General features: G+C 31.2%; 1 protein-coding gene across 1 annotated transcript; it reads right to left on the reverse strand.

Moving 5' to 3' along the window:
* Positions 1–2257: 2257 nt before the first annotated feature.
* LOC118043062 (uncharacterized) lies at positions 2258–7995 on the reverse strand. The gene is made up of 9 exons (XM_035050879.2): positions 6913–7995; positions 6470–6711; positions 6043–6061; positions 5352–5551; positions 4696–4805; positions 4465–4563; positions 3208–3661; positions 2987–3084; positions 2258–2524 (listed from the first exon to the last, which is right to left on the reverse strand). The coding sequence occupies exons 1-8, from the start codon at positions 7716–7718 to the stop codon at positions 2996–2998; spliced, it is 2019 nt and encodes a 672-aa protein (XP_034906770.1). The 5' UTR covers positions 7719–7995; the 3' UTR covers positions 2258–2524; positions 2987–2995.
* Between the last annotated feature and the right edge of the window lie 7786 nt (positions 7996–15781).

The following is a 15781-nucleotide window of genomic DNA, read 5'->3' on the forward strand; positions in this document are numbered from 1 at the left end:
TTCAGCAATCAGTCGTTCTAAAACCGAAATGTAAATGAACTTGAGTCTCAGACAGATACCGAAAGAGCAGAGATGGGTGTGCTCATTATGAGTTCCCCTTGCGGCATTCGCCACTTCGAGCTTGTTTTTCTCCATATAGCTGAATGCATTGAATCCCCTCCTCCAAAGACAGGTCTGGAATTAGATCAATGTCGTTCCGTTGAGCACTGGAAATTGTGTGCTTGTTAATCTTAACCACACAACCCCACTTCCCTTCCTTCACCAAACCCTGAACTGTCCTCAAATGAAATTAATGGGCAGAGGAAATTGAACACATAATTGCTTGTTTAGAGAGTGAAGTGCCAGTGCGAATCCATAAGGCCTGTCGTTTTCACCATGATTAGTGCAGCATACAAGCTTATTTTTAATATACCTACCTCATACCGTTGCTCTCAATTGTGTTCTTCATTAAGGTGCCTTCTCTTGTGCCTTTGAAGCTTGAGAATAAATATACATGGGAAGGAAGACAAGGATCTGAATATCTGTGTTACGTACTTCCCTGTATTGTATCCCACTCCAACAGGTCTTACAGCATTAACGATTGAGATCATCCATTGCAAAAGTGAAGGACACGACTTTGATATGTCTCCCCTCTTCAGCTACAGAAAGGAGCTCAATCAGGTAATGTTGTCTCTCCGTTGTTATTTTTTTCCTTCACTAGTTTGCTTGCTGTAGGTGTTGGAGTTACTGTAGGTTGTTATGCAGCAAAGTCCTGTTGCAGAAAACAGAATCTCACATACATTAAATGGCGTTTACGAGCATGGAGTATGTTTTTTTGTGATTAGGCCATTTTTCCAAACACATTATCAGAAGGGGAGGAATTTTTTGTTATATATGTTATTTTTCTTTTTCTTTTCCTTGTTTCGAAACTCTTCAAGATACTACAAGACTTACAAATGAGAATGATGCGCAGATCTGTATATTCGTACTCCTGAATAACTATATATAAAAAATATGATAAGCTTTTTCATTTACAGTAAAAAATAATTTTGTTCTGTCAAGCATTTTGATATGTCTGTGGTCCTAGTTTGGAATTATGATTCATGCCATGTTGATTCTTATATATATATATAAACAGGTATTGTTTGAAGGGGATTCAATTTCCAGAAAGGTGATCTTGAACAGACCTGAGAAGCTAAATTATCCTCAATTATGAAATAGTACGCATCTAACGTTTTTGAATTACTTCTTGAATGATATGAAAGCAGGGCAGGATTTATGACTTCCATTTATTTTTACTTTGGTGGGAAAGGTTGTCCTATCTCCAGGCTATCAAGACATTGATTTCTTTCTACTACTTTGCATTTGTTATGTGTTGCATTCATTCCGCTCCACTTGATCTCTTTGAGTGGATAACAAATGTCAATTTGAAAATATATACAGCGATTTGGTAATTGGCAGAGTTTTGTGCCATTAACCCTCTGCCAAAAAATGTGGGCTTTTAGAGATGGAATTTAGGTCGGCCACGAGATAAAATAAAGAGATATCTCACCATTCATCCTTTTTACAGGGAAACGGAGCAAGAGCAATGCTGGTTGACAAAGACAAAAAACCCCAGGTAAAGATGATAGAAAAACCCATCACTCTTCTTAGCCGACATTCTTTCTTCCATCTTTTATGTTGAGTGAAACTATATATATATTGGTGATATCGTTCAGCGCTTCTCTAAGTAGTGCTTTAATAATTGGCAGATTTCCCTTTGTCCTTTATTTAATACTTGCAATAACATAAGCATCAATTATTATGATTAAAAGCCTGATTTTTAACAAATAATAATAATAATAATGATAGTAACAGTTTCATTTTCATTTTTTCCTTTTTTTCCAGTGGGAGCCTTCAAGATTAGAGCTGGTCAGCAAAGACATGGTGGATCGCTGTTTCACTGGCATTGATGATGATGATGACTGGCAGTTCTTACAACTTCCTGACAGAAGTAGCGTGGCTGAGGTATTGAAGCCAAAGCTTTGATCAACATGATCATGAAGGATGGAGAATGGAGGTGAAAAACGTACTAGAATTTGATGAACTATATTACTTGCCAATAAAAGTTTCGGAGGATTCGTGGTCATGCACGACCATGTCTTGTTATGTTGAAACCCTTCCTCATAGCTAGGAAGACCAGGATTTAGGGTTGTTTTTTCCTTCTTTCTAAAAGAACATGTTAAGAGCCATGTTTCTTTCATATTATCAGTTGCGAATAAAATTTGGATTAACAATATTCTAGATTGAAAGCCAATTCATTCCATCGATTAAATTGGTTATGATAGAATTTTAAATGAATTGTTTTCACGTACATGAACAATGTATAGATCTACCACGTAAATTACACTAATGATGCCTCAAATTAGAGAAGCCAAAACTTTCTTGCCGCAACAGAATATTCCTCTGCTGAAGACCATGAATTTACATAAAGAAAGAACTGTGGGGGGGTGGGGGAACTTCGTAAATCATCCCTGATACGCGAGAAGGGGGGTTGTTTTCCAACCTGCAAAAAAATGAGGTATCTCAACTTAGAAGTCTAATTCAGTTTAAGATGCTGCAGTAGTAAATAAGCAAAAACAAATACCAAAATGGAGATTTCACATAAACATGAGAACTGAATTGATATTAATCTGCACCATGTTCTTACATCATTTACTTCCAATTAATCTAAAGGGCTTTCTTTACTCTGGGGAAAAAAGGGGCACTGCAGCTACATCTAAATAGCATTCTAATTTTGAACGATAAAAATTCAAAGATCATATGAAAACAGTAAGCCATGCCACAAATGTATGGGGACTTGTGTTGCTTGGCCCTGGATTGTGGAATTCTAGTGTGTCATGGCACTTGCTTGTGAACTTATAGACTTCGATAGAAACCTTAGATTTATGATTATAATTCAAAGCTGAAATAAAGTGGAAAGAGGTTTTCAGAACTACATGATCATACAACCTCATAGTATGCTTACCGATTCAGATCAAGGGTTGAAGAAACTCGAACCATCCAAAGTGACAGCAATTAGAACTAATATACTTGTAATCACCGCAAACCAAACTAAGATTGATCCTGCGATAACAAGTTTTCAAATGTTGATCGTGAGATGACAATTTAAACCAACCTTAGATATGTGGTTCTTTCACATACTGAATGTTTAGGTGATGAATGATAAAGAGAAAATAAAAACATTACCAGCAGAACCTTCAGAACTGTTATTGCTATCTGAGGGCATTGATTCAGCATTAAGAGTATGTGAGCGTGATACTGCAGATCCTGCACCTGAGGCGTCACTGGAAAGTTTGTTATTTCCTGTCTCAGACGCCACTATTCCTTGAAATTCCTCACTCACAATCAAAGCTGCTAGAACATCCATAAATGACTCTTTATCCATCTCATTTGAAGAACCCCTTCTACTAGGCTCATAGGTAGCATTTGATTCATCAGAATCAGACATCTCATCATCTGAAGCATCTGTATCAACATGCTCCACCTCATTCTTATCATCATCTTCATCCTCAACATAGGCTTTATAAGTTAGTCGAAGGAGAATCTCTCCAGAAGAAGCTTTTCTGAACAATCCCCAACCTCCTTGCAGAACCACAATCTTGTCAGTTGGTACAGTATCTTGCAAAGATCCCAAATCAACCTGTAAATGTTGTTGAATTTAGAAAGCTATATTTAAGAGAAATGAAAGAATGTAACTGCCACAAATAACAATCAAAATTTCCAGTTCCTGCACAAATTGCCCAATAAATGCAGGGAAATTACAATATGAAGCTCACGTAACAAAAATCCTGGAAGGAGAGAGAGAGAGAAAGCGAGTTTTGGGTCCGTCAACTCATAAACTTGGTATTGCCACCTTTCTGGCCATCACTGTCGCCACTGCCACCACCTATAGCACCACTATTATTTCAATCCCCCAGAATCACCATGTCACCACACTGCAAGGAAACGTCAACTAATACCAAGACCGTTAAAAATATGTTCTGATTGTTGGACAACCAGCACCTCCATCTTCTCTTCACCAATACCACTGAAGCAGGCAGGTTCTATGAATCTACTATGAACATCAATTCTTTTAAAATAAATGCTGGTGTTAATGCCAGTTTAAATGTAGAGGAAAAAAACATGACATCATTACAAAGCACAAAACCAAACATTTGATTGGATATCAAAATATCGATTTCTATAATAAATTTATTTGCAGCAGGATTAGATATCCAAACTTCCTAATTGTTCATTAAAATTTATGTTATCTCACTTGCTTGAGGTAAATTTCTAGGCATATCTTATGCATATAAGTAAACCCACTGAAGAGGTTATGTCTAATAAAAAAATCTCTATATGCTATGTGATCAGCCATTCAAGTACGACAAACATCCAAAGAAAACATTAAGGACAACTTTGTACTTTTACAAAAAAAAGAGTTGTTTGGAATAAGATATTTACCTCTCCTGTACCAATAGTTAAACCCGTGAATCCAAGAGAGTCTTTCACTTGGATGTTCAATTTTTGTTTCCTGGGGTTTGTAACAAGCATGTGAAAATCCTGGCCAAAGTCATAAAACACAATTATCTCATGAAAGTTAACAATAAGTGTACAAATCGCACCCAACAATGAATGTTTTCTGGTAAACAAACGTGTTTGCAAATAAATGAAACATGGAACATGAAGAATCACCTGATTCCAAATTGGTTCGCCAGGAGGCCCAATGACAGTAGTTTGACTATTCTTTTTGCTGCGCATAATTTGATCTCCCAGGTTCAGAATAACATATGGGTCTGTTTTACCTGACAAACAACAGGTAAATAATGAGTGCTACAAGTGGAATAGAAAATGTATATGAGAATTACGATACCCAAACAGTCATACACCAATGATCAAATGGGCATGACAGATATACAGCTAGGGGATGCAGTAGTACTATGCTTGTGACTCTTATAACTGATAACATCAACAAAATGTAGTGATGCATCTTTAAGATTGCAAATCAATGTGAAAGAATCCGAACAAACAAAATACTGAAATACTTGAAAATGGGTTAAAAGACAAATGCATGGCAGCCCTCTGCTTTCCTTACTATTTCAGAAGAATAAAGACTGGTACTTATTAAATCATCCAAACGGGTGTCAAGCACTAGGCAGAAACATGTTTGACAAAATATTCATCATCATATATGATGACTTCAATAGAGATGTAAAAATTTATCAAATTAAAGCAGAGGCATCCTTTTCAGTCAATAATAATTTTGAGCAAGATTCGACTACTCAAAATTGCATGCAAGGATTCTAATGAATAATAGATTTCAAGAAAACTGAAGTAGAAAGAACTTTTACCAAGGAAGACGTAGGAAAGTTTTCGAGCATCTACAAGAGTGACTGATAGTTCTCCAACAAAATCCCTGTTTCCTTCTTGCATTTCTCCTGATTCATTTGCAACAGGGCCAACCGCTTTTCCTTTTTGAAAATCCAAAACAATCTTCTTAGGACGAACAAACAGTCGAGGCAAATCCTCAGTGAGAAGTTTTTTCAGAAACCTATGGAAATGCAGTGAACCATTGAAATTTGGTGGAAGGAAAGACAGCAAAAACCCTAAAATATGCTGTAGCTATAATGGTCCTTCTCCTTTGATGCATTTTGTTATTGTATTATTATCAAACAAAATACATTTTTCCAGACACATCAGAGAACATAGGCTTCAAAGTCGGAAGTTAAATTGGCTTGCAACCAGAGGATGGCTTGTGAAAAAATTCAACAAACTTATTTACTGTATCCAGGAAACACGCATTTGTAATAAATCACCAAATTATTTGCTTAACAGAATGCACGATTATCATGTGTACTGTGCTTCATCTTCTAAAACCTAAAATACCATCTGGTTGCATTCAAGGTCAACTGACCATATTAACTTTGAAATTATGGGATAATTGACTTTTCAAAGACAGAGACTGCCTAGGGGCAATAATATTACAGTGAAAAATAATACAAAGCAAACTAAAAAATAGAATGGAGAGAAAAGTCCACTTACATTGAGAGAACAGGAATTGCTGGTGTCGCCCAATGCAAGCATAGAAAATGAGAAAAGAAGAGGTTTGCATTAGAATCTCCAGTATCGAGTTAATTAGGTATTAAAATACAAGAGATAGAACACAGGGAACTAGAAAAGAAGAGCTCTATGGTATATCCACAATCTCAAATCATGTTCAGTTTTGCCAATCATCCATTACTTATGTCAAGTTTTCATCATTAAGAAATCAGCAGATGCGCTCTCCTAAAGCAAATGGGATTTAGTAAACGTCATCAACAGATTGGCAGATTTCAAGAAGAAATGACATCAAACTTCAGTGATTATTCTTAGCTATTCAGTGTATTATAGCTGAATGATTCCAGATGCAAGTATTATTAAGACATAAAATAGATGTAATAAACCCTTTAAGACAATAACAATGGCCTACCCATTAGATTGAACAAACGAAATGGTGAAAGTTCAAATTTGATCTTCGGGAGTGACACAAAAGCCCATGAAACAGCTCCCACCCATGGCTCTGTTGGTATCAACCGCAATTTGACCCAAAGTTCACCATCAATATCAAAATCTCGAACACCGACTGGCACCATAATGGGGATAATGCCAAATTTTAGCGACAGCATTAGCAGCATCCGAGCACCACCAGTATATCTGAGGCCTATTTGATACCTAAATATCACGAAAAACAACATAAATCAGTTTTCTATGTTATGAATCTGAATAATGAATGCCTAACACTTACCGTACCCCGTTGCACAGTAGAAATCAATTAAAAGCTATTACTAATTAACAATTGGATTTCCACGACAAAATTCATTACAAAAATTTTAAAAATGGATGACAAGGACTTCAAATAGCTAGCTAACTTACTGCAAATCGTTGACACGGCGTGAAGTTCTCCTCTCAACATTCCTAACAGACAATGGTTCATCCCCTAAAGAGAACTGCTTAATTTCAACTCTCTCAACATAATCAGGCTTCTTCAAATTATCAATAACAGGCTGCAACAACCCAATGAGCCAATTCTCAATCCCACCTCTGTAAACCTTCCACAACTTCCCTAACACCATATTAACCCACTCAACAGACTCTTTTCTCTGCAAATCCTTCTCCAAAAACAAAGAAAAGCTGGTGGGCACTTGCGGCCACGCCCCGCCACGCTTTCCTTCCTCATTGCTTTTATCTTTCTTTCTTGAATTCCATGCTTTATCAAAAACAACGCCAACAAAAAAGAAAAACACAAATAACCCAACAATATTTCTATTAATTGGAGGCGATGGTATTGGGTGTATCACTCCTAATTGTGTCCTTAACTTGCCGACGATTGGGTCTTCTTGAAAGCCAGTGAAGTTGGAAATGGAATGCTCTTGAGAAAAGTCTTCAGTCTCCAATTCGTTAGAAATTCGCTTCAAAACAAACCCCTTGGTGCCCTTTGAAAGCTCAATGTTTACATTGCGATTTCGAGTGTCGTTTGGGATGACACAGGCATGGAAAGTTAGAAAACTTCTTCTGAGTTTTTGCTGAGTGAAGTTGGTGATTAGTTTTTTACGTCTTCTTTTGGAGAAAGGGAGCGGTGGGTGGTAGTTGGTTTGATTGGAGGATTTACATGGGCAGAGGAGAGGGAGAATTTTATAGGAATTGAAGTTAGTTGAAGAAGAAGAAGACTGCAGAGTCATTTAGAAATGGAAAAATCAGTGCCCCAGTTTTGAAAAGGGCATAAGAAGGATCATTGCTTAGGAATAGGAACATGAATTAAAAGAGAAAAAAAACAAGCGAAATTCAATGAAATCTTAATCTAGAGAGTTTGGGGCATTGGTGATGGGCTAGACTCAGTAGAAGAGCTGTTGTTGAAAAGTCCATAGGAAATTGGAAAGGAGAGGAGGAGAAGAAAAGTGGAGGATATTGAAGGAGATATAGAATGAGGAGGAGCGTCTGTGTTGTGTTATATTTCTTTGTGTGACTGGGGAATTTTTAAAAGAGCGGGGGGGTGAAAATTAGGGGGAGAGGGATTTGTCTCTGGTGTCTTCTGTTTTGTGAATGGAGAAAATGTGCGATTATTTTTTTAAAAATAAACTCGTTCAAAAAAAAACATATTTAAAAAAATTAATTATAAAATATTCAATGAGTTGCGTTGTTTTAGAAAAATAGTGTAGTGAATGGATTGGATTGCTCTCTTCTAGTAACACAGTTCATTGGTTCCGTTGTTATAATTGAAATATTTTTTAAAATTTAATTTAGAGTTTTAAATAACATTTATCATCTACAAGTCAAGATATTACTGTCGTTTTATACTCAATAATTATAATAATTATCAGTTAAAAAAATTAATTATAATCTATTTAAATTTCAATAAAGTTCCTTGTTCTATTAAGTTAACTAAAAATTATAATAATTGTTAATAACAATGTTTCATAATTTTAGTCGATTTAAATTGAATTTTTTTAACTTGGTTGGTTGATTAATAATTAAAAAATGGAAGTGAAAATAACTTATTAAATCAGCTGATAAATATAGAGTCCTAATAAAAATAAAAAAAACATTAAGATTGAGATTGTGGTGTAATATTTTTTTTTTTTTAAGTATTTTTTATTTTTTATATCATTACATTAAAAATAAAAAAATAATATTAATTTAATATTTAAACTTCTTTTTCAAAACATGCCAAATATAGTTCCAAACATTAAAACAAATTTTTTTTTTTACCTTGTCAATTCTCATACAGGTTTGGAGATTTCATCTTTTTACTAAAAAAAAGTTTGTTTTTCTATCTTGCTGGATTTGAATTCTAAAATTAATATTCACAGAAATTTAGTTTTGAATAAATTATTTTTTAAAACACATCAAATTAATGTAAATTTAAATATCATTAAAAATATATATATTATCATAATGAAGTGCTAAAAGTTCAACTAGTAAAGGAAAAAGGTTTTCGGATTGAACTGTCGGTTAATCAATTGATCATAATAATTTACTCTATTTTTTTTAATCAGATGATTAATAGCTTATATTTAATGTTTGATAGGTCAATATAACTTATAGTTAATACATGCAAAAGATATCATTTAATAGAGGTGAGGGTATCTGATACTTGAATAATATTTTTAAATAAAAAAAATATGTTCTAAAAATATGTGTGGTTGAGAATGAAGATCATGGATTTTTGCTATAAAAAAATAATTATATATTTATAACTTACGAGTGTTCATCATATTATGAAAAAAAGAGAATAACGTGTAATTTTATCTTTATAATTTTATAAGTTGCATTATGAGTTATATTATACTCATTTTATCTATTTAGAAGGAAAAAAAAAAAACAAGGAGCCATTATAGATTCAATCCCACACATGAGACTAGATTTGACATCCTATCAAGCCCATCCAGGTTATTAGAACGCGTTTGGTACTTGTTAGCCCAACATATTTGAAAAGTTTAAAAAATTTAACTTTCTATGTTTTTATTGATATGATATTTATCGGTTAATACGTATGATCTTCTTTCATCATACCAAATACTCCTTTCATAACAATCTTTTCTCCATATTTTCCTCGCGTCAAATTGAGGGAAGAAAAAAAGGCTGTGCCGTCATGAGTTCAGGACCCATGACTGATCCCTGTCTGGACTTGTGGAAGAAAAGCAGGCTCCGACCCTCCACTATCTTTTTAATCCGTGGAGGAGAACAGCAGCTCGAGAACACACGCACCAGCAACCATGACACCCCTTCTTTGCAACGATAAAAATGTTGGTTAAGGTCGCTTTCCATTTAGACTTTTACATGTCACAATGGCGTGTCAATTTCAACGATTAAGATCTCACAGGCTTTGGTAGAGTGGGGAAATGTATTTATTCTTCTTTTTTAGATAAAAGGTTTAAAAGTTCACAACTAAATCAAATATCATGAGTTTGTTTTGGCACGTGAATTAATTGACCCTGGCCTCACTGTTCGGCAGCCTAAACTTTTGTTTCTAAAATAATTATGGCGTAGAGGAAATTTTAATTAATTTTATAAACTTTAAAATTAATAATTATATAAATTTTTAATGGCCGAGATTTTTTAAACTTGAATTGGTGACCATGTAAGTCCAAATAAATAAAATAAATTTACTTATGCACATGATTTCAACTATTTTTATATTTTAATTTTTTTAATTAATTTAAAATTTTTTTTCTTTGTTTCAATTTAATATTTTTTAATGCTTCCAAATCATTTTAATGTATTAATATCAAAATAATTTATATATATATAATATATTTTAAAATAAAAAATATTTAAAAAAAAATAACCATACTAAGGTGCTGCGACTCCTGTAAATTTTTAAAGGACCATATGGGTTTTGTAAATTAAGATGGTTACTCAATTAGAGGCTTCGTGGGTACGTGTAAAATAAGTCTCGTGACATGCCCACGAAATGCTTTGATGATGCGGGAATGTTTGAAAGTAAGTTTTAATTTGTTTTTATATCTTTTTGTTAAAAATTATTATTATTTTATTTTAAATTATTTTAATTATTCTAGTGTATTGAAATCAAAAGGAAATCTTATAAAATAATATATATATATATAATTTTTTAAATACAATTTAACAAATAACAAATGTAGCAATTTAACAAAGAAAAAAACCTGTGAAATTATGTGTTTAAAGGTAATATGCAATAGATAAAGTGAGGTTAAATAAGACAATGTGAACAATTTTTATTTTTTTTTGTGGTATATACCCATAAGTTATATGAATCTACTTGTTACATAACTATATGGAATAATTAACAATCACATTATCATCGTGGACGGTCACGTTGCCGTTACATATTGCCACGCCATTAAATGAAACAAGATGTTCACGTGAAGGCTTGCACCGTCACCGCTAAATAAGATGTTCAAGTGAACTATCATTTTGCCGCGTAAAGTATGATGTTAGGGTGCGCGGTCATAGTATCATGCAAAGTTTGAATTTAATTTATGTATTTAATAAAATTTATTATTTAAAAGCATATCAAATGTTAAGAACTTAGTTTCATATATAATATAATCTCTAAAAACAAAATAAAACTAAATTTGAAGCCAACCACTCTAATTTACAATTCAAAATATAAAAAATTTAATGTTAAATATAGTTATACTTATCTACCCGTCTATTTTTTCAATATACTTTTAAAGAAATGAAAGGAAGTTGATGATAATAATATGAAAAAATAAAATAAGTTGTTAACTAAATTTAAATTAAACATTGTTACAAATATGCAATTGATTTTAGTCGACTTAAATGGGTTATTCTAGCATCAACATGTGTTAACATTATCTTACATCCAATGTGATGTCGAGGAATTACATCAATATTAGACGAATAGCTGCAAGGAGATAATCGACGGGTTCATGCATGAAGAATGGCTCGATTTGGGGCTCGCCGTCAGAAGTCTGTAATGTGAATTATTTATTTATTTATTAACATAAATGTTTGTACAGTTTATATATGTTTTTTAATTAATTTTATAAATTTTAAAATTAATAATTATATAAATTTTCAGTATTCCTAAAATTTATAAATTTCAAACTAATAATTTTTAAAAATTAAATTTAAAAAAATAACTGTAGTATAAAATTTATATGTCCGGAATGGATTCTATTAGCCAAACTACCTTCCTTCCCCGCTCACGAATAAGAGCAATGAAAACTAGTTGATAATGTATTGTGTGAGAATGCAATGTAAATTATATTTTTTAAAATTTTTTATTAAAAATTAATTTTTTATATATTTTGAATTGTTTTGATGTGTTGATTTAAAAAATAATTTTTAAAAAATTAAAAAAAAAATCATTTTAATACATTTCAGTATGAAAAACACTTTAAAAAATAAGTACAACTACACTCTCAAACCGGCATAATTATGTTAGATATTGTTATTACATCAAATCAACCTTTAGTTTTCTAAACTTAACTTTTTATTTAATCTAAATTTAAAATTAGTCTATATAAAATTTTTTAAAAGTATGACTAATATTTAATATTAGGTTTTACATGTTAGATTTAGATAGTATTTAAAAATATAATTATTTTTAAAATTATTTTTTGTTTTAAAATACGTTAAAATAATTTATATTTTTTAAAAATATTTTTTTAATATAAGCATATTAAAAAAATTAAATTTTAATAAAAAAAAATAGATCTAGCCTCAATATTAAATAAGCCCTTAACAACTTCATTGACCCATCTTAACTCAGCACTCGACATTTTTTAAAACCAGATAACCAACATTTAATGTTGAGTTTTCAAGTTTTACTCGTTGTACATGTCACTGAAAAAAAAAACCCCTCGTCTATATTTTTTTTTTACTTTTAATTTTTTTATCTCACCTGCACAGCGTGACGCGAAAAGTAAATAAATGACCGAATTTTATAATGATAACCAGGCCTATAGATACAGGTATAAGAGCCCAGGAGACTATTCTAAAATTTCAGTTAAAAAAGTTGGAATATTTTTTCTAGCAAAAACGGCGAGCAACCGGACTGGACTCGTCTGGACGCAAATACACTTAAATGGAAGGTCATGTGAAAGGTGATGCGGACACCGTTTACACATTGGGAATACACTGTGGATTAGAATAATTTTTATTTATTTATTTTTATTCTGTCTCTTAACTTTTATTTTTATCAAGTGGCTTTTTTAATCGCATAGTTAATAGCCAATTACCTTACTATAGATAAAATTGAAAGAAATAGGACCAGCACGGAAAGGATGCTAAAAAAAGATGATGTATTTAAAGTTGACATGAAAAGCTCAACTGAGTCCCCCAGATTAGAAAATCCAAACTAGCCGACCCCTTATGTTTTTCTAAAATCAATTTTTATAGGAAACTCTATTTTTAATGTTTTCTGAGCTCTGGTTTGTGAATGAAAGAGTTTTATCCGATTCTAATATATATAAAAAAAGGTTTGTCGTTTTCACATATTCCACCTATCAAATTAGTTTATTATGATGTACACGAGTTTCATTTGAAAATAATATTTTGATGATGGCTGTTTAAATTTTTAATATTACCTACAAATATATTAAAATCGATGAAGTTTGATTTCATGTTTTAGGATTGTTTTTCTAGGTTTTCTAGACTAGTAAATTAGTTTATAAGTGTTTTGAGGATGTCCATGAGGTATTTTTTTGGTCAGGGTGAGTTACATAGGTTTTCAGAAGGGGATAGGTCTGCCTTGATTTTTCAATCACTTTCATGGTGTCCATAATATGGCCTGACAAATTAAAAAATAAGGACAAACAATATGTTACCTGATTTTTTTATATAAAAAACAAGGACAAACAACAAGTTATCTATTTCTTGAAAAACAAAAAAAATAAAAATTAAGACCCGGATGCCCAAGCTTGGGCTCTTTTTATGCCCTTCTTGTGTTTTTTTTTTTTTAAAATTTCTTTGTCTTGATGCATAATAATTTTGTTTTAAAAAATATTAGACACGATCTGGTTCTCGACTTTAATCAAGGTTTTGATGGGATAAGATGATATACAAGCCTTTTTTTTTTTGTTATTTGATGCCCCCCGATTTTTTTTAAATGCAATTTAACTCTTTATTATTATTGTTTTTTTGCTCAACTTAAAATTTTTTAAAAACTACAGCTTCATCTTCTTTTTTTTTGTATCATCTAGCTTAAAAAAATCAATCTATGTTTGTGACCTGAGTTGTAGATTTGTTTTGTTAATTCAAGTTAACTAGATCTAATTCGACATAATATTTTTTTTTTAATTTTATATATAACTCTTTAACAACCTTTTAATTTACCTCGGGATGTAATAACATCTATGATCAATCAAGACTTAATTAAAACCTAGACTTAGATAAAATAGGAGAAGAAAAGGAAAAAAACCAATTATTTAAACAAGTTAATTTATTATGACTGTATTCATTACTTGGTTTGTAAATTTTACTTATTAACATTAAGTAATATACTAAAAGGCGTGGGGAAACTACTGTAGCTTCCCCACGCCTTTTACTTATTTAAGCTTTTTTTTTTTGTAGTTTTTTTTCTTTGTAGCAGTTTTTCCTTTTTTTTTTTTTTTTTTTTGCTTTTGCTTTTGTTTTTTTAAATGTTTTTTCACTGTATCAGCTTTGTTTTTGTTTTTTTTTACATGTTTTTTTAACACGTGGGTTTTTTTACCGTAGCAGCTTTTTTTTTTTTTTCCCTCGTTTTTGTTTCTTTTATTTTTTACATATAATGTATCACTGTGCACACAGTGAAACATTTGATTTTTTTTTTCTTTTTCTTTTTTTTTTCATTTTTCCCATTGGTTTTTTTTTTTGCTTTTTTTTTTTGTTTTTTTTTAATTAATTTTTTTTATTTAATTTAGTTTGTTTAATGTGAAAAAAAATAAGTAATATACTAAAAGGCGTGGGGAAACTACTGTAGCTTCCCCACGCCTTTTCCTTATTTAAGCTTTTTTTTTTTGTTTTGTCTTGCATTTTTTTTTGTTTTTGGTTTTTTTTCTTTGTAGCAGTTTTTCCTTTTTTTTTTTCCTTTTGTTTTTTTTTTAAATGTTCTTTCATTGTAGTAGCTTTGTTTTTGTTTTTTTTACATGTTTTTTTTAACGCGTGGGTTTTTCACTGTAGCAACTTTGTTTTTTTTTTTCCTCGCTTTTGTTTCTTATGTTTTTTACATATAATGTATCACTGTGCACACAGTAAAACACTTGTTTTTTTTTTTGTTTTTTTTTCGTTTTGCCCATTGGTTTTTTTTTTTTTTTGCTTTTTTCTTTGTGTTTTTTTTCTTTTAGTTAGTTTTTTTTGTTTAATTTAGTTTGTTAATGTGAAAAAAAAAATTAAGTTATCATACTTTCATTACACGGATCTCGGTTTTTTTATATATTAAGCTGGTTGAGAACTTAGCTTTGTAGCTTTTTTAAAAAAGAAAAAAAAATATTATAGATTACTATAGTATTTCCCTTACATGATTTTTGTTTTGCTGCAGTGTTTCCCCCACATGTTTATTTTTTAAATTATCTTTGTTAAATTTAGTTTTTTAATATTGAGTTGGTTAAGAATTTAGCTTTAGCTTTAGCTTTCCCCACGTTTTTTCATTATAATTATTATTATATTGTATTATATTATATGACTGTTTTTTTCTTTTGTTTTTTCTTTTTAATTTTTGTTAATAAATTTTTTTTTGTTTGATTTAGTTTGTTAATGTTAATTTTTTTTTTTATTTAGTTATCATATTTTCATGATACGAATCTCGGGTTTGATGGGTTAACCTGATTTGACGAGTTATTTTTTTTCATTTAGTTTGGTTTGTTAAAGTTAATTTTCTTTTTATTTAATTATCAGATTTTCATAACACGTATCTTGAGCTTGACGGGTTAACTTAGTTTGATGGGTTAACCCGGTTAGATCTAGGTAAACCCGTCTTTTTTTTTTTCTATTTAGTTATCAAACTTTCATGACGCAAATCTCAGGTTTTACGAGATAACCTGGTTTAAAGGGTTAACCCAATTAATTCAATTTCTTTTTCTTTTTCTTCATTAGTTTTTTTTCTTTCTGTTTATTTTTTTTCTTTGTTTTTTTTAATTAATCTATTTAATTATCACACTTTTATGACACGACCTTATAGCTAGACACACATCCAATATTCTTGGGTCCAGTGTTACAGTCAGGCTCATTTAAACTTGGGTCATGTAAGTTTAATTTTATTATTAATATTATAAATATTACTCTTAGGTCAGACGTTGCAACCAAACCCAAAATTCTT

Source organism: Populus alba, chromosome 10, assembly GCF_005239225.2.
Source record: "Populus alba chromosome 10, ASM523922v2, whole genome shotgun sequence".
Taxonomy (NCBI): Eukaryota; Viridiplantae; Streptophyta; class Magnoliopsida; order Malpighiales; family Salicaceae; genus Populus; species Populus alba.